The 18,094-nt window shown below is 41.2% G+C and overlaps 1 protein-coding gene across 16 annotated transcripts in view; it reads right to left on the bottom strand.

Annotated features, from left to right (window-relative positions):
• Positions 1-971: 971 nt before the first annotated feature.
• Positions 972-18,094, bottom strand: part of trpm3 (transient receptor potential cation channel, subfamily M, member 3) — a 182,423-nt gene continuing 165,300 nt past the window's right edge. For 9 of the 16 annotated variants that reach the window (XM_054772869.1, XM_054772868.1, XM_054772862.1 and 6 more), the window contains 7 exons: positions 16,124-16,252; positions 14,499-14,750; positions 12,728-12,902; positions 10,866-11,016; positions 10,211-10,404; positions 9,936-10,068; positions 972-8,996 (listed from right to left, as the gene is read on the bottom strand). In XM_054772869.1, the coding sequence (XP_054628844.1) occupies positions 7,376-8,996; positions 9,936-10,068; positions 10,211-10,404; positions 10,866-11,016; positions 12,728-12,902; positions 14,499-14,750; positions 16,124-16,252 (2,655 nt within the window). In that variant the 3' untranslated portion in view covers positions 972-7,375. Of the gene's footprint in view, positions 8,997-9,935; positions 10,069-10,210; positions 10,405-10,865; positions 11,017-12,218; positions 12,348-12,727; positions 12,903-14,498; positions 14,751-16,123; positions 16,253-18,094 lie in introns of all 16 variants that reach the window. The other 7 variants (XM_054772858.1, XM_054772854.1, XM_054772853.1 and 4 more) reach the window with 2 other exon arrangements.

Raw genomic sequence — 18,094 nt, 5'->3', positions numbered from 1 at the left:
CTAGCATCAACTATACAGGCAATGTTTTAAGACACATTTTAACAGTATAAACTGTCAAACAGTTGTTAAAATTTTCTCAATAGGCTTTTTAACATTAGAGCCCTGTAGACATGAAATAACACACCTATAGTCACCTTCACACACCTATTACTCATTGTTTAAATCACATTGCGCAACTCTTATGCTGCAGGGACTCGAGATGACCACGGCTAGCTAGCAAGTTAGAGCGCTAATAAGCTAGGGAGCTAACCAGTAAGCCTTAAATGTATTTGTTCTAAACTTAAAAAGCCCAAAACTCACCACTTCCACACAGAATGGGAGGAGAACTTGTTTTCACTCTATCATGTCGGACATGCCATGGCTGACTTCATGCAGTGTTAAGGTAATGTCTCATTGTTTTGTGTCATTCCTGCCACCTAGTGGCCAGAATACTACATATCACTTGTATTTCAATATATTCCCACTAATAATAGACAATAGTCTACAAATCAGCGATGATTAATTCATTTATTAATTTCTGAAAATCTGCGATATAGCGAGGGAGCGCTAATCGAACCGCGATATTGCAAGAGACGACTGCCATGAATTCAACGAATCACCCGGAGAAACAAATTAGCTTAAAGCTATATTGTGGGGGACTCCCCCACAATATAGCTTTAAGCTAATTTGTCTTGTCCAATGTCCTGTTTATTTACAACAACCAGTGTTATAAATCCACAACATTTTTATCACACATAGTCTTAGTTTTTGCGAAACTTGAAAAATGACAAATCTGGTCTTCTGGTCCGTCTATTAGAGTACATGAGCTTGATAATGCACAATCTTGTATTTGATGTCATGAGATCGTGCAGGTGTACATAATGAAATGGTTTGTGAGTGATGGTAATTTCTTGTTTGGCTGGCTTTATTGCACAAAGTGTTGATCAATTATTCTTTTCAGCATCATCACAAAACAAGACACGCAGACCAGAGACTGTTTGGCAATCTATTTGTTTATTTAACAATGCATGCCAGACATGATCCTATTCACATTTAAGAATACAGATTTGTATTTGCATCCAAATACTCACTACTTTGATTTCATATAATAATCTCACGCTCTCTCTTTCTCTGTCATCGTTAGGGGTCATCTCTGTACACTCCGAGTGGAAGAACCGCATGCTTCTTATGGACTTTATTAAATAAAGTGTGACCGGGTGGGACACTAGGTCTTATTGCAAGGTGGAATAAATGTGTGCGTGGACTTCTTTTGAAGGTCATCAAAGTAGGGTGAGTAAATGTGCTGATTATCAGCGTATGCTCCACAAGCTAATGTTTAGGAAAATACTTGAAAAAATACTGTACACTGAGGTTGTGTTGGATGTTCAGAAGTAAATGTGCACACAGACATACAGTACAGTACAGTTCCCTCTTTAGATTGAAGCTATTGCACAATTCCACATGTATGGATTGAAGGAAGTAAGGGTTGAAGCAAGCCTCCGCCCTGACATCTGTTTTCAGACTTCAGTGTGCAAACAGAGCTCGGCTATATGATGCCTACATGAGGCCTCAGCTGTGCAGACAGCAGCTCCGAAGAACGACATTGGACTTCTTTGCTTTGACTGAAAAGGTTTAGCACATGAGGGTCACAGAGGTTACCAACAGCTGTCTGTTTCAGGAAAAAAAACTCCCATTGTTGATTGGCTATTGGGACAGAAACGTGCACGTGAAGACATTGGGTCCATTCTGGCAGATTGTATTCTATATCTTTCTGTCTGTCTATTCATATTTACTGACTTGTATCTCTGATGCATTGTTGCCACACATTTCTCTACGAATCGCACACAGTGGAAGCTTGAAAGTCAAGGTCATATGTTGGAGACAACATTTCCAGCAAAAATATACCTCTAAAGTTGCACAAAACGTCCAAGTTTCAGTATAGGATCAACTCTATGGCTCTTTTTGCAACACTCATTCCCACTTATTCAACCTCAACAACCGTTAAGACGCTGTAAAATCGGATATTAAAGCAAGCAATCAAGGTCAAAAATGCTTACTTTTGACTAATAAGATTTGTTTTCTGAGATCAATTTTTTTTTATTAAGTAATATGTTCTAACATTTTCAATATATTATGAAAAATAAGCAAACTAATCTGCCAGCAGAACAAGAACATTTGGCATGGCAAACAATTTGACATAAGCAAAATTGCATTTTAGCGAAAATGTTGTTGCTCTGTTGGCAGACGACTTTGTTCTTATTAGGAAGTAATCTTGCTTGTTATCAAAGGTTGTTGATAACTTCTCTTTACGCTTGCATGACAACTAAAAGTGTTCTGAGCGCATAATGAGAGTCTGTGTTGCAAATTACTTTCGCATCATGCATTTATCCTGACAGTTAAGATTGAGGGTTTTACTATTTTTCTGTATTAATATTTACAGTGCTTATTTTTACACATACATCATGACAGATAGGATGGGCATTTCATCAATTAATTGTCATATTGTTTTATTAATTATATTTTTATAGACAGTGTTCCCTCGCTACATCGTGGTTCACCTTTCGCCAATTTTTTAAAGTGCTATTTTGCATATTTCTTTTTAACAGCATATGAACACGCATTGTGTTCTGCGTCCTTGTGGCGTATTCGAGTGATCTATCGGTGCTCTGTTGTATGTGTCTGTTATTGTATTTGCTACTGCTACCAGGAGAGGGTGTTGTATACTCATGTGAGAGTTGAAGACAGTGCAGCTCCACCTCTTAGTGTGTTTACGTGCCTGTAGAGCATATTAGGAACCCACAATAGGCAATAGCCGGCTAAATATAGAGCCACAACGGTCCTTATTGGCTAAGGGAGAACCCGCCCATTGTGTTCTGCGTCCTGATTGGCTTTAGACCCTTGTCAATCAATTTCTTTGTGCCGTTTCCTGTTGTGGTCAATAGCCGATAACTAGCTAACTAGTTAACTGTGTGAGCTGCTTGCTAACTGACAATAAACAATAGAAGAAGAAGATAAAAGGCTAAATGAATCTTCGGTTCAAGGAGTAGGACGACGACAGGAGCAATATGTTTTATCAAGGACACAAAGAATGGCGTCAGGACGAGGCACGGTCAGAGGAGTGAATACGCGTGAGTCACTTAATCATTTCTTGTGTCCAACCTAGTAGATTGACCATTAAAATTCTAACAAAATTGCAATTTTGAGTGTTTAAAATGTGAGAAAATGTTCATGCCTGTCTGAGAAAAGTGTATAAAGTGTATGGCGAGGGCTTTTACAACATTAAAACGAATATAATAACAATAATAATAATAATAATCGTAAAAAAAAAATTGAGTTGGCTACTTTGCGGATTTCACTTATTGCGGGCTATTTTGGGAACCTATCCCCAGTGATAAACGAGGGAACACCAGACAATTGAGCACTGAGCAGAATAATGCAGAGTCTGCATGAATGTAGTTGCCCTTCCCTAAGGTTTTGGGATGGTGACACCTTGACCATGAAACACATTCACAAATGCAAAACATTTTCTATTTTCTCCAATGGTAACAATTGCTTTTAAATCCAAACAAGTGTGGATTGAGCTTGACCCAGGTTCCACTGCGCTGTGGTAAAGCTACATACAGAAAACACTGTCATTTTTCAGGTATTGAAGTCATCTAATGTGGTGTAGTTTGACTTCTTATTTAATATAGAGCTTGGTGTGAAGCACTACAATGAATCATCAATCAATAGTTGGTGTTACTCTTGACTTGATCTCTCTATTTGAAGTTATTTAGGTGTTGTGTCCATACATGCAATGCTGGGTTACACTCCACTCTGTACATTGAAAGAGCAAAAGCAGATGTCTGCGCTGAGGCCACATGCTTACATCAATCATTTAGATTTGGGTTTTACGATGAGAGGGGAAAAAACCAAATCAGAACTATGTGACTCAACTCATCCTCCAACATACTTCATCCATGCCCAGAAGGCACGCGACTAAAGCTTGGTATCCAAGAACGGTGCATTGCCATGTCGTCAGATTTCTTTTCTTTACAAGCTTCTTGATCAAGCATACAATAAAAACTATTTCTATGTTTGTACAGTCTATTAAACAACATTATATTTAAGAAATAATACATCAGCATTTAGTGCATGTAAGCGGTTGGCTTGCTTTTTTTCCATTTAAAATTAGAAAATGATAAAAATCATTAACAAGAGGTTATAAATATTTTATTTGTAAATCCGATGGGTATTTACTGTCATTGTCAGTGCTTGAGAACTTTTCTGTTGAATTAACTATGATACTGTATATAAAATAAATGTTCTAGAAGAAAGTGTACATATTAAAGAGACAGTGGGTGAGATTTAGGGGGAGGAAAGTTTATAGTCATGACCTGATTTATGTAAAATTAGCTTAAAAAGAGCCCTTCGTATCTACAAATAGCGCGGGTCCTCTTTTATAGGGTCAGAACAAATAAAAAAACTGATGATTCTGGTCATTCTGAGTCAACCACAGCTGTGAGTCAAGCACATGCAAAACCTAACATAAGCATCCATTTAAACCGGTTTTTCTAAACTGAGTCGAGTGACCTTTGACATGCCAGTGATATGTAGTCGTTTTTGGAAGGCACTTTTACGTGTGTGCCACTCACATCTGTGGAAGGATGTACTGTATTTAATCATTAACTAACAGTAAGTCATCAAGTTCACGCTACTGAATCCTTCACACCGGTCCTTTCATTTCTCCTATCTTATCCATAGAAAACTATCAGGGAAGGCTGGTTTACACGGAACTTTTATCACAATACGAAACAAAGTTAAACCTTTTCAGCTTGTAATTATTTTTCCCTTCTTTGCGCTCCTCCAAAGTTGAGGCATTTTTTATTTTCCAGGTAAAATGCATATGTACTTTTTACCAAACTAAATTCCATTGTTGTGTTTGCTCTCAGAAAGATTGTTTTACTTTGATTATTGCTTTTGAATCGGGGCCCTGTCTATCTGATCCTACCCTTATACAGTCCTGTAAAAGTAGGCCACCATTAGATGTGTTGCTTCAGAGACAATATACAGCAAGTCACTGTTAACAAGTGAAAATAAAATGAGCAGATTGTCGTGTTTGTGTTTGTTTGTCCACCTGTTTGCAGGCGACTTCCTGGTACATGTAGGACAGGGGTCTCAAACTTGTGGCCCACGGGCCACGAGGACTAGTTGCTAGTTGATATCAAAGTCATTGTAATTATGTCCCACACTTTTTACAATTTTCACAAACAGGTTTCGCAAAAGCTTGCTGGGAAGCTGGAAGCACTCCCAGCGACAGGAGTGATGTCCGCTTCCAGCATGCCTTGCAGAAGCTTTTTGTACATAGCTGCTCAAAGTAAATGTTTAGTGTGTATGTGGTATCTACCTGTTGCGTGGTAAGTTGCTGTGTGATGGTTATAGTGTTATTTCTTTTATGACACCAGTCAGACTGTGTTATGTTGAATAATAACCTCCTGACGTTTCCGATGAATTGATAAGCTCCATTGTGATTTCCGCTTTGGCTACTGCTTGCCACCATAAAAACAACAACTTCCTTTAAGCGAGTGCTTATGACTATCTCTCGTGCAGCTCAAGTGTCACAATATTATATTTGATATTTATGTTTTATATTTTGTATCACTTACGACCGACGGCAGCTCGGGCTCGTGTCAGCTTCCGGTGGCGTTTGTTGACAAGTTAGCCACTCAGTTGAACCGTCATTCCGGACTGAATACTTGATGCGGCCCAGTCACGCCCAGACTCTTTATCTCCAGCGGCCCCCAGTACAGTTGAGTTTGAGACCCCTGATGTAGGATGACATAAAGTCAGGCCGTAACATTGTGATTCAGGACAGTGGATGGTTCCATACATCTGCACCTTTATACTGATCTTCACTGGAATTTAAAGGGTTCTTCCTTGGCTCATGCACCACCTTTCTACAAAGCTTGATAAAAATTGGTTTTGTATATATGTCTTTTTGCATAATCTGTATATCTACTGTTTTAAAATGCCTTCTGTGAGAAAGTTCACTCGAATAACAAAGCCTGTTGTGGACTTTTGCACAGTACTGGTCTGGTGCAAACTATGAACTCAATAATAAACCGCCAGTTCAAAACTGAACTGTTTTCTTCTGAAAGGCAATTTACTGGAAAGTGTGTAACAGTGGGTGAAATTTGACCTTGGGCTCTGTCAACTCATTATTGCATGCTTGAATAAAAGCAAATGAATGACATTTTGACAATGATGGAAGGCAGATCCATTATAAAAAAGTGAATGTAAAACCTGAATGTCAAATCCTGAATGCTGAGGGGCCAGACAACAAAGCAACAACTATTCTTTGGTTGAAGGTGGGCTGTATTTGTTTATACTTGTATGTAAGTTGTCTTCTGTCGCTCTTCACTAGCTTCAAAGTCAACCAATCTCGGTGCTTATTTTTCTGTCTTGTCACGTGGCCATTTGACCTTGTGTTTACTGCTTGAATCGCAACATAGGCATTGCTGTCAGGTGCAACTTGACACATTGCGTGTCGTAAAGTTGTCACCTTTTGACTGCAGAGTGTATAAACTGCTTTGTTTCTCGCTGGGTTGACAGAACAAATAAACGTGAACTACGTTAGATGGTGCATTGAGGAAAGTTATGTGTAACAGTTTACATAGCTGACTTCATCCATCCATCCATCCATTTTCTATACCGTTTCTCCTCTTGAGGGTTGTGGGGGCATGCTGGAGCCTATCTCAGCTGACTTCGGCCGACAGGCGGGGTACACCCTGGACTGGTTGCCAGCCAATCGCAGTAGCTGACTTCAATTCCTACTTAAACACCTTGTTAATTGGCTGCTATCAATCCATTGCATATGCCTATGCAGTCAACCTGAATGAACAGGATAAGTGAATGGATGAATGGATGGACAGTTAGTGGTTGCCATGCCAACTACATAGTGCTGGAGGTGTCCATAATGATTTAAAAATGAAGCAGCAACATCGCTCTGTTAGTTGTTTTAAGTTTTCTGTTAAATTTACTTCCTTATCTTTGTCGTACATTTGCAGTTTCAGTTTCTTTCTTGCACAGGTCTGACTTAGACAAAGACAAAGACAAAGATGATGTAAAGATGGAGGGTGGAAGACATACGGCATAAACACAGCTTCCACTGAAAGTGAGTAAATTAGCCACAAGAGAAGAGGGGGTGAAATCTAAATCTAAATCTAAATAGCTCTTTGTTTTGGTGTACTGAAGGACCTGCTCACACACTCCAGTACCTGATCCCAAACGCACTGCAGCTCTGATTCAGACTGAAACCTAAGGGCAAGAATCACCCCGCTTGCATGCTTTCCCTTTGCACTCCTCTTCTCTGGTCTTTCCAGTGTGTGTGTGTATGTATGCGTGAGTGTGTGTCTTGTCACGTGTAGTTCTGTCTATCAAAGCTCCGGAATGCTGATGGAGCGGCCAGCTTCCTCATAGAGAGGCTGTCAGCCTTGCCTGTGTCAGGTCGTGCCCCGGTCTTGGTCCTGAGGAAGGGGTTTCTGGTTCCCGCCAGACCCCGCCCCCCAGGACCAGGCCCCCTGTCTGCCCCCAGACCCGGTCCCCTCTCCATCCTCTCACTCACCGACAGGCTCTTCCTATGCGGAGGGGCCAGCGTGAGCGAAGGATGGGAGTCGTCTGAAGAGCAGCTGTTTGCTCGCTCCAGCCTGGAGAAGGGGGAGCAGAGAGGGGCCCCGCCGGGTCCACTGAGGGTCCCCAAACGAGGGGTATCAGGTGCTGGGATCAGGTCTTCTGGGTCCTCCGGATCTGACTCCGTGTGACTGAGCTCGGCCTCTCTCTCTGGATGAGAGGAGCCAATGTCTGCAGGCTTATCAAAGGGGAATGATGTGGATCCTCCAGGGGAGTGTGAGCGTTCTACGGGGGTGTACGGCGATGACACACATCGTGTGTCGATGCAGTCGGTGATGCTGGTGTACTCTGCGGCTTTTACCTGGACGCCTGCCCCCAGTCCGCCATAGCAGCTTCTGGGTGTGAACATGAGGCTGTGGGACTTGACCAAAGGAGGCTCTTCCAGGAAAGATGTGCCCACCGTCGAGAGGAGGCGGCTGCTCTTTGAGCGTTCAAGTGGCCCTGCGGAGGGGGGCGGCGATGGTTCCACGTCCCAAGGGGCTAAGGTGGTGTCTGGTAGCAGGTGAGATGAACACAATGTCAAATCAGCCGCCGCGCTATCATCAAACAGGGCTCCGACGGTCCCGCTGTTGCCTGCACCGCCCTCCGAGTGCCTGTCACCCATACCGCTGGTGATGGCGCTGCTGAAGTCCCGGCCTCCCGGCAGCACTGTCTCGATGGTGTCAGAATGCAACGAAACCTCTCTCTGGAGCGGTGGGACCACACGCAGAGGATCTAGAAAAACCTCCGAGGGCCCCACCTCTTCAGAAGTGGACACATAGATATCAATGCATGATGACGGACGGTGCTGCTGGGAGACAGACAACGTCGCCAGGGGGAGGGGCTTAGACTCTTTGGTGGCGGCTGCTGATGACACAGATTGTGAGCTGTTGGCTCGATGGAGACTAAGCGAGCGTTCTTTGAAGAAACTATCAGCTCTTTCAGCACCACTCGCACGTTCACCACCTCGACCACCTGCGGTGTAAAATGAATGGCTTCTTGTCCGTGTTGCCATGCTGGTGGGAGAGGGAGGGGACATGGAACCTTCAGCGGTGCCCTCGAGCGCCTCCTGCAAACGGTACGCATTCCCCTCAGTGCTGTTGAAGCTGCTTTGGCGAAGTATGTAGGCTGTGTCTGCGCAGTCCCCTTGGCGGAGGATGTATGCAGAGTCTGTACAGTCAGATGAAGTCCGGGATCGGACTTTGTTGACTTCCCCGCGTTCCACCCCCGTCACACGCTCTAGAGCCACGGCGATTCGTCCAATCAGCTCTTCCATTTGCGCCAGGCGGATGTCAACCGTCTGCAGTGAGGCCTTCATGAAGTGTTCTCTTTCGTTGACTTCCTCAAGACGCATTGCCATGTTCTCCACCCTGACAAAGACAGTACACCGCACCACAGTGAATGGGATGGGAATATCTCTGAAACTGTCTGAATGTTCTGACCTCCTTTTTTCATGCCAGTGTTGTATTACAGCAGAATAATGATGCTTGGAAAAGTTGTGCCTATGCGTGGATGTACTTTCCCACAGCTGACGTTATGTTGTTCTGTTTTTGATCACAAACTAATTGATACGAGTTCAGAATCTACAACATAGTGGACTTCCTTTTTCCTGAAAATAAATCAACAATCCTCTGAAGTCTTAACAATCAACTCACTGATTAGTATGCTTAACTCGAATATAAACACAGAAACACTGGATCACTCCTGTACCACAATGCAAACACACAACTACAAATAATTCGGAGTACAATCAAACCTCGGTTTTCGTATGATGCAGTTTCTGTAAAAAATGTTGCCACAATTTTGCCTCGGTTTTCATAGACCGTCTCGGTTTTCGTACAATGTTGAACATAACAAACTAGTCACTTTGCCCTACACTCATATCGTTCCGTACAATCAAGTGCCGAAACAACGCACCGCACGCGTTGCTGGCTTTTTATTGAGTGCAGCTACTAAATAACCCACCATGGGGCCAAAGCAAGTTGCGAGTGCCAGCAATTTGATAAAGAAGCTGAGAAACACTGTAGAATTTGATCTCGCCAGGAGAAGTCCGCATCAACAATAAGTTCCATGCAGTCGTCATTTATAATTATTTCACATTGCTTTATGCATGTCAAACTATAATTATTCTCTATAAAATGTATTTTCTTTTTGGGTGTTTGGAATTGTCTGGAACGGATTAATTGGATTTACATTCTTTTCTATGGGAAAAATTGCTTCGGTGTTTGGATTTTATGGTTTTAATAATGACATTAATAACAAAAAATGAGGTACCACTGTATTTATTGTTTGCGAATCAGTAGACAGACCTTTCAGAAGTGACTCTGATCCTCTCGTCATTAGAAGAGTGGAATCGGTCATCTTTCTCTCTGAAATATTCTTCTATGCACTGCTCCTCAAAGTCGTGGACTTTCTTCAGCTCGTCTTCGGTGATAAAAAGCTCTGCAGATGATAAGGACGGAGGTGTTGGAGGGTGTTAAAATCCAACAGTAAATTGTTTAATGGTGCAGTTTGGTAGATGATTTGGAATTAAAAAAACACAAAAAGTAACTTTGACTTGAACTAAAAACATAGAAAAACTCACTCAGTCCATAGTCCCTCTCGTCGTCGTCATGCTTGCGCCAGCGGCAACACAGGTGTTTGAGCACCATGGTTATGTGACTGAAGATGATGAGTGGTGGAGGAAGCACCGGGCGCTCGTGGAAGGTCATGATGAGCTGGTAACGCTGAAACTTCCAAACCTGATTGGAGATGGACTTCACCTCGAAGAACGTATTGCTATGAGGGAACACAATCACAGTATGAAAGACGACGTCATATCCACAATGTATACTGTATATATGTCCAATCTGTGCACATATAGGCATGGCTTGTATGAGTGCACATTTTGGTGTTCCAAAGGTCAAAATTCTGAACTGATCTATTTTAGCCCATTTTGTATCGACAACAAAGTTATGATGCTAATTTTTTCATTTTTTCCTTTTTAATCCTAATCTACTATCAATTGTTATTTCACTATATTGAACCGTGAACAAGATCCATTTTGTCTGTCATTTTATCTTAAAAAATATATATACATACTGTATATACAGTATAAAAAAAAAACAACTATATTTTTAAAGAGCGGTTGTCTTATATTCAGGATAGTTTTATGATCTCGGTCGAAATGACGAGTGCATACATTTTGCCAACAGTGAAACAGAACAGGATTTTTTGGTCCCAACTGCTACTTTACATACTTGAACACAGCGATGAGTAGATTGACAAGCAGTATGTTGGCCACCAGCAGGTAACAAGCCATGATGGCGGGAACAATCCAGGCGCCCGTCTTACATGGAGGCAAAGCCACCACCACGCCATCCTCTGTGGTGATGTTCTGTCCACAGGGCGCTGCACAGTGGCACCAAAACAACACACAAATGCAAAAAGTTAGTACACGGTAAGCTTAAGAGTAGCGTATGACATCAGTACATAAAGAACAAATTGTAAAGGACACTAAACACAATGACAATGCAAGCATCCAGGCACTTGTTGAAAAGTGAGAAAAGCAAAGAGACAAAATGCATAACTTATATATTTTGCAAACAAACAAGAAGCATATGTTCTATGCTTCTTAATGAGGGAGCAGGGACGAAGGAACAAAAAAAAAAATCACATTCATCATGTATCAACACAGTGATCCCAATATATTTAAACATATTCCCAATGTTTCAAATATATTGTCACGTTTGGCTTAGCCATAGCTTCACTCAATGGCTGCTTTGGAATGTATTTAAGATACATTAAATGTTTTTTCCATCCGTGATGGTTCAGTTGCTGTGGATTATCAGCGGAACATTCAGCATTTTTTTCTTGGTTTGTTTGCCTTTTCAGATTCATTCTAATCATGCCCATTGCTCAATGTTCAATTGATCACACATTGCAGCCCAAAGACAGAGAACTGAAGTAATTTTCTACTTTAAATGTTTTTTTGGGTCATAAAAAAAAGGTTGCTTTCAAGAACTCTGACAACTGAACCACGTGAAAAAACAGGCTGCAGATGATGACAGGCGGCTGATCATGATGCATTTAAATGCTAATTGTTTATGCCTATTCTTTTTTGTATTCTGGTTATGCTGCATGGCTCCAGTGAGAAGCTGGGTCAGCAAAAAGGGAGGGTGACAGATGTGTTGACATAGCAACGGCACGTCTTCCAGTGAAGCCTTAAAGTCGAAATGGTCAAGAAACATCAAGAGACTATCACAAGTTACAACTTTGATAGTTCCCCTTGCTGTTGAAATGAAACACAACTGTGACAGACAGTGAGGTACTTTATTTGAAAAATGTTACTGATTTGTTATGACCATTTACTAGCCAGTTGCAGACAGGATGTGGCCTTGAGGGTCAAGCTACAAGTGAGGTTCACTAATATTTATGCATAGCTGACCCAAAAAACCACACACAAGGGCAACCTAGAGCATGCACACTTGTCTCTAGTGGCCTCTAGTGGGAAGAGTGGGCATGGCATGGTGGTAAAGTGAGGATGGTGAAGCAGAGGTGCGTGGGTTAAGGTAAATGTACTTAAGTGACAAATCTATATTAAGTTGATTTACTGGGATTTTGACTGCACTGGGCAATGTGGGATGGACCACTACTACGCCAGGTTCCGTGTGTTCGTAAGTAATTTTCGACCAGCCAGAGTTTTTCATTCAGCCTTTGCTGTAACTTCCTACTATGCATATCTGAAACACAGAATGAAAACATTATTTCAGATCTCTTCTCTTTGGGCCACTCCTCCCGTAAACCACAACCAAACATATGTACAAAGGAACAGCAAACAAACATACCATAGTACATGACAAAGTATTTGGTTTGACTTTTTTTTTTTTTAAACCCCACATTAACAGTCAAAGATTAGGACAGACTAACACTGACATGAAAGACTGATGTAGTAACTTGACAAAGAAGGCACGTTTGAGGCACAGAAACAACATGTAGTGACTCAATTCTGTTTCACCAAGCAGAAATACTGCTGTATCTTGTACTTTTAGCATTCTTGTGCCAATTTATGCTCTGATGAAAGAATCATACGACTTGCGACAATTCTAGTCCCTAAACTTACGGTCAATCTGGTCAGCAAACACTTCTCCGTAGATCATCCAGTAAGGCATGAAGAAGATGTTCCTTGCCAGCATCCAAGATGGATCTTCATTGGGGTTGAGGATGGCCTGCCGTGCCACCCCAAAGCTCATGAGCACCACCAACATGATGATCACAAAGTACATCATGTCGATCATCTGACAGAAGGGTGAAGAGGAGAGTTAGCAAAGGAAGACGGTCGCTCCAAAAGAGAGGGGAGAGCTATTATTTTATATGGAAGGCACACAGTGAACCAAGCAGCATCAACCAGGTATCAGAGACGTAGCTACTTAGTGTGCATGAGAGTAGACCAGGTTCATTCAACTTTCAGCCGGATGACAACAGTCCAACCCGCATTTTCATTTCAAAACCTGGGCGCGACTAACTGCAATGTCTCCAGCAGTTTCCTAACATTATGGAATACAGTAGATGATCTTTGACTATCGTACATACACTATACTGCTTCCGCTTTAATTTATTTAGGTCTAATAGAAAAGTGTGATGATAACCATAGAACAGAGAAAAGAAACTTAGTGCAACTTAGTGGTAGGGTATTGAAAGAATCAGTACACACACACACACACACACACATCTCTGTCCTGGCTATTCAGTGCAATATGGTTGAAGCGAGTGTAAGTCCACATCAATAATAAAAGAACAACAAAATGTACATCGCAGGCAGCTGTGTTTATGTGGAAAGACTCAACTCCCAGCCCCATGTAGTCATCCTAGAATCCTCCTTCTGCATGTAGCTAATTGTAATCTTAACCAGTTAACTTATTTTTCTTCAGCATATTATTTTTTCTCATACATCAGCTAATTTATTTTACAACGATCTGTTTCTTAAAACATTGTACAGTTAAAGGTTTTATGTTGGCAACAGTTTGACCCTGGGGCACATTATTGTATGTACGGAGGCCCAGATTGGATTGTGACCAGTTTTTTTGGGCTCCACTGTATTCTAGCTGACCATTGCATCACAAATCTCTTGGGAGTCTAAGCATAGCTGATATAACAACCATCAGAGAGGTGACTAAACAACACGAACGAAGCAGCTACAGGTGTGGTTCCGATGAATGGTGCCAGCAGTATCAGAAGCGGACAATCTCATCTTTAGAATACGAGGCACAAAGGACAGCATTTGAATGGACAGGATGCTCTACTAACAAACTTGAGACACTGGCTGCTTGTTCAATTTAACACCATGCGGTTTACCCTTCTATTTGTTGATCTGACTGGACCATAATGGAAATGATGAACTCAAAGCTGTTAATGTCAACGTCAAGTGTGCCTTTTTCAAAAAGTTTTTTTTTTTACCAGCTGTTTCCTGTAAACCATCTGGCATGTCAGGTTAATTAGGGCCCACATTTATTAAGAACCTCATTTGCACTCGTGCGTCTGTTGTATTTGTGTCCTCTGAACAGCTTTACTGCAGCTTTCATGGCCACAGAATCATAGAGTACTCGATATGCCAATTAGCGGACAAAGTTATTACATATAAATCTCCACTTCTCAGCCTCTGTAATTGCTGATTCTTTCATCAAAGAGAGCTTGTGAGGGCCATAATCACCTCAAAAGAACGAAACATCAAACCGAGGTTGCTTTGGTTGGTCTCTGTTTTGAAAAGTCATTAGTTCTGATCTTGTATTCCTCCAAGAGCCTCAATTATTCTGCTCAGATTTTCATAATCCTGTGAGCCTTTGAGAACCATTATGCCAACAAAAAATGAACACCGTGCTCCAGCCACATCTCACCATCTTGCCAATCATCATGACATAGGGACCCAGGTACTTGTTGACACCAAAGATGTCGAGCAGCCGGATGTACCAGTAGATGATGTTGACACAATAGATGACCCGTCCATAGCTCATGAGCGGGGGCTCCTGGAGACGCAGAACCATGCCGACAGAAAATATGAGGATGGCCATGAGGTCTGTGATGTTCCAATACTCCTGAAGCCACACCTTGACCTTCTGTAACAACTTTCCTGGCTCTGACATAAGGATCTAGAGGGAGTGTTGGAGAGGAATTAGAATAGAACAGGACACCTGAGGAGGATGGTGAGAAAAATGACAGGTGAATACATTATCACAAGATTGCAATGCCATTAAGGCCACAACATTAGGTACACCTCCACAAGAACTGCATCAAAAACCAATAGTAGTAATTCTCCGTTTTACACATATGGTAAAGTATTACTACTTTAGCATATTGTCAAACTCTACTGCATCATACTGGAAGGCACATTTGAACAATCAAAGTATAATTCATAAAAATACACCCCAAACTTCACAGTGCAAACCACCGTCATGCATGACGTTATGTGAGATGTTAGAATATTGCACAACACCGCAGCTCAGCTCTTCTGTGCACGCTTTGCTTTTTCTTCGGCTTTTTAAGTTGTTTTTTCCCAACACTTATTCCAAAAGATGACATGCCTGATATTGTTCAATACTTTTGCCCAGTGTGACCACAGGTGCACGTTTTGTTTTTGTAGTGCTGTTATACGTTAAATGCCATCCATCTATCCGTTTTCTCCTGCTTTCTGGTCAGGGTTGAGGGGAGCTGGAGCCTATCCCGGCTGACTTCAGGCAAAAGGTGGAGTACATCCCGGACTGGTCCCCAGTCAATTACTGAGTGGGGCCTGAACCCACACTGCCTCCAACTGAAGTCAGGCGAGTCAACCACCAGACCTCAGTGACCGTTAAATGTTAATAAAGGTTAGTTAAAATTGTCTATAGAGTTAACTATTTTAAAAATATACTGTATATAACTTGTTTGAATCCAGAGGTTCCACTGTGTTTAAAATATTCATGGTACCTTAATTAGTTACAAGAGTGGGGCAAAATATTAGAAACACCTCTAAGTATGATGCAGTGCAGTTCTCGGTCACAGCAATCAATCAATAATATGCATACTAACTTGTATTGTATTGTATTGTATCGTGCAAGTGCATCTAATGCTGTGGACGGTGAGTGTATTTGTAATGCAATACAGATAGACTGCCATTAGAGGGCAGTGTGAGTTCACCTATTCGGAGGCATAGTTCAGCAGACAAAATGATGAATGTGTTTCATATACCTACAACACAAACACAAGCATCAACTGAGAGAGGACTGTCTCGTATATACTCTTTACTCTGTTTTACGTATTTTGACACCTGTCCTCAATTGACCTCTGACCCCATTATTCGTTATGTCTTCTCTTGTTTTGTCTATTTATTATGATGAAGAATAGATGTAACACTAGCCTCCCAGCACACAACCTCTTGGATTAAATGTCATAGTGACAAGTGTGTCATCAGCTGAGTGGGTAGGAATGATCATCATAATTGTGCATGTGCACGCGTGCATGCCAGCAGTGCTCGGCGCCATCGTACCTCCCTCATCTTCTCAATGCCGTTGGTGAAGATGTAAGCGATGACGATCCACTCTTGAGGGGAAGGCCACAGGTCCATCTTGACCAGGACAATGTAGTTGAACAACATTAGGTAGCCTACGTAGGCCATCTGTGTGGAAAAAAAAAGACAGCAGAAAGAAAATGATGAGTTTGTGCAATTTGTCCACTGGCTGGCTCTGGCTCATTTACTATAAATGTCTGAGTGACACTCAAAATAGTGATTTGATGTCATGACACCTGCAGTCTTGGCCTGAAAACGTCCTTTACGTGCCTCCTGTGGCTGTGCCTATTAAAATCCTCATCAGCTGTCTGGTTTGATTTCTATTATACCGAACTATGGCTCATCACCATGCAAACTAGAGGACATCAGGTTCAAATCAGAAGTTAGGCTTAGCGAGGAGCGGACAATGCACACAAAATTTCTAATTTCGCCATCACACATTATTGGATTTCACTCAAACGTCTCTTGTACAATCAGAAAATGACCAAATTAATAAAGGAGAGCTGACTGACACATTTGCTAACATAATGACAATGATAAGCAGTAAACAATAATTTAAGTACACAAGGAACGACCGCACAAGTGCAAAATTAAAATTCTCAAAAGATTTTCTCCTGTAACCAGCAGGGCAGGAACGAGACAGACAGAAATAAATAGCCAGAGGCTGGAAACGGAATGAAAGAAGAAGGATGAATAAATGAACAGTAGGAGACATCAAATTGCTGGAAAACAAAAGATCTGACACAACCGGCCGCTACTGCAAGTGTACCGCAAAGGCACACTTTAAGATTTCAAACACTTCACATCTTTTTCTTATTGTAATACAGTTGCACTCAAAATTCTTTGTTATTTGCATAACTTTCAGCAGAAATAGGAGCACCTTAAATATCTCAACACAAGTAATATTATAAGTGGTCATCTGTTGATAGTTTGCAAATACATATACATACAAATACAAATAAATATAATTTATGATGGGGTTTGAAGCACTTTGAGTGCAAATGCATATTGCACAATTCACGGCATGTGTTTACACTAGTGTTACCACTAACAGTGATAAAAGTGCATAAATAAATCAACCAGAGACAACATGTAGGGTGAGTTTTATGGCTAACATCACGTAATTTCTGGTATATACAGTCATGGAAAAAAATGATCAGACCACCCTTGTTTCTTCAGTTTATTGATCTATTTTAATGCCTGGTACAACTAAAGGTACATTTTTTTGGACAAATATAATGATGATAAATTTAGCTCATAAGACTTTAATTTAAGAGCTGATATCTAGCAACTTCCATGGTTTTCTTGATAATAACCAAAAGTTCTTACATGAGTAACTATAGCATTGTACTGCCAAAAAATTCAACTCTTATGAGCTATTTTTGTTGTCATTGTTGTATTTGTCCAAACAAAGGCACCTTTAGTTGTATCAGGCATTAAAATTTACAAGAAACTCAAGAAACAAGGGTGGGCTAATCATTTTTTCCATGACTGTATGTTTTTCTTCTCTTAACAGCCCTTGTTGAGGCTGCTCTTTTGAATATATACTGTATTTTTATAATAGGAGTGTCTTAGAGTAATCGACTACTCAACAATTCGATATGTAGGAGTCTTATTCGACTATCAACCTCGCCGTCCAATCACATGAAAATGTCATGTGATCAAGATCGTCCCATTCTAGGGGTGCCCACAGCTCATAATGACTACGGTACTTAAAAAAATCATCCAAAGTGTGCCAGTATTTTGAAAAGGTTAATGATGACCTCAAGAAAGAAAGGTGCAACTTGTGTTAGCAGCTTATTAAATATCACACAACAACAACCAGCATTTAAAACGGGTCAGGCTGTTACATCAACTTCCTTTTATACACCGACTGCACAATTTAATCCAATAAATGAGGCTGAGTGTTTTGGCAAGTTGTTGCTTTTTAAGTCATGTTGTTCCTATTTT

Source organism: Dunckerocampus dactyliophorus, chromosome 4 (genome assembly GCF_027744805.1).
Source record: "Dunckerocampus dactyliophorus isolate RoL2022-P2 chromosome 4, RoL_Ddac_1.1, whole genome shotgun sequence".
Taxonomy (NCBI): domain Eukaryota; kingdom Metazoa; phylum Chordata; class Actinopteri; order Syngnathiformes; family Syngnathidae; genus Dunckerocampus; species Dunckerocampus dactyliophorus.
The sequence above is the reverse complement of the archived record's forward strand: the minus strand, read 5'-3'. Positions and strand labels throughout refer to the sequence as shown.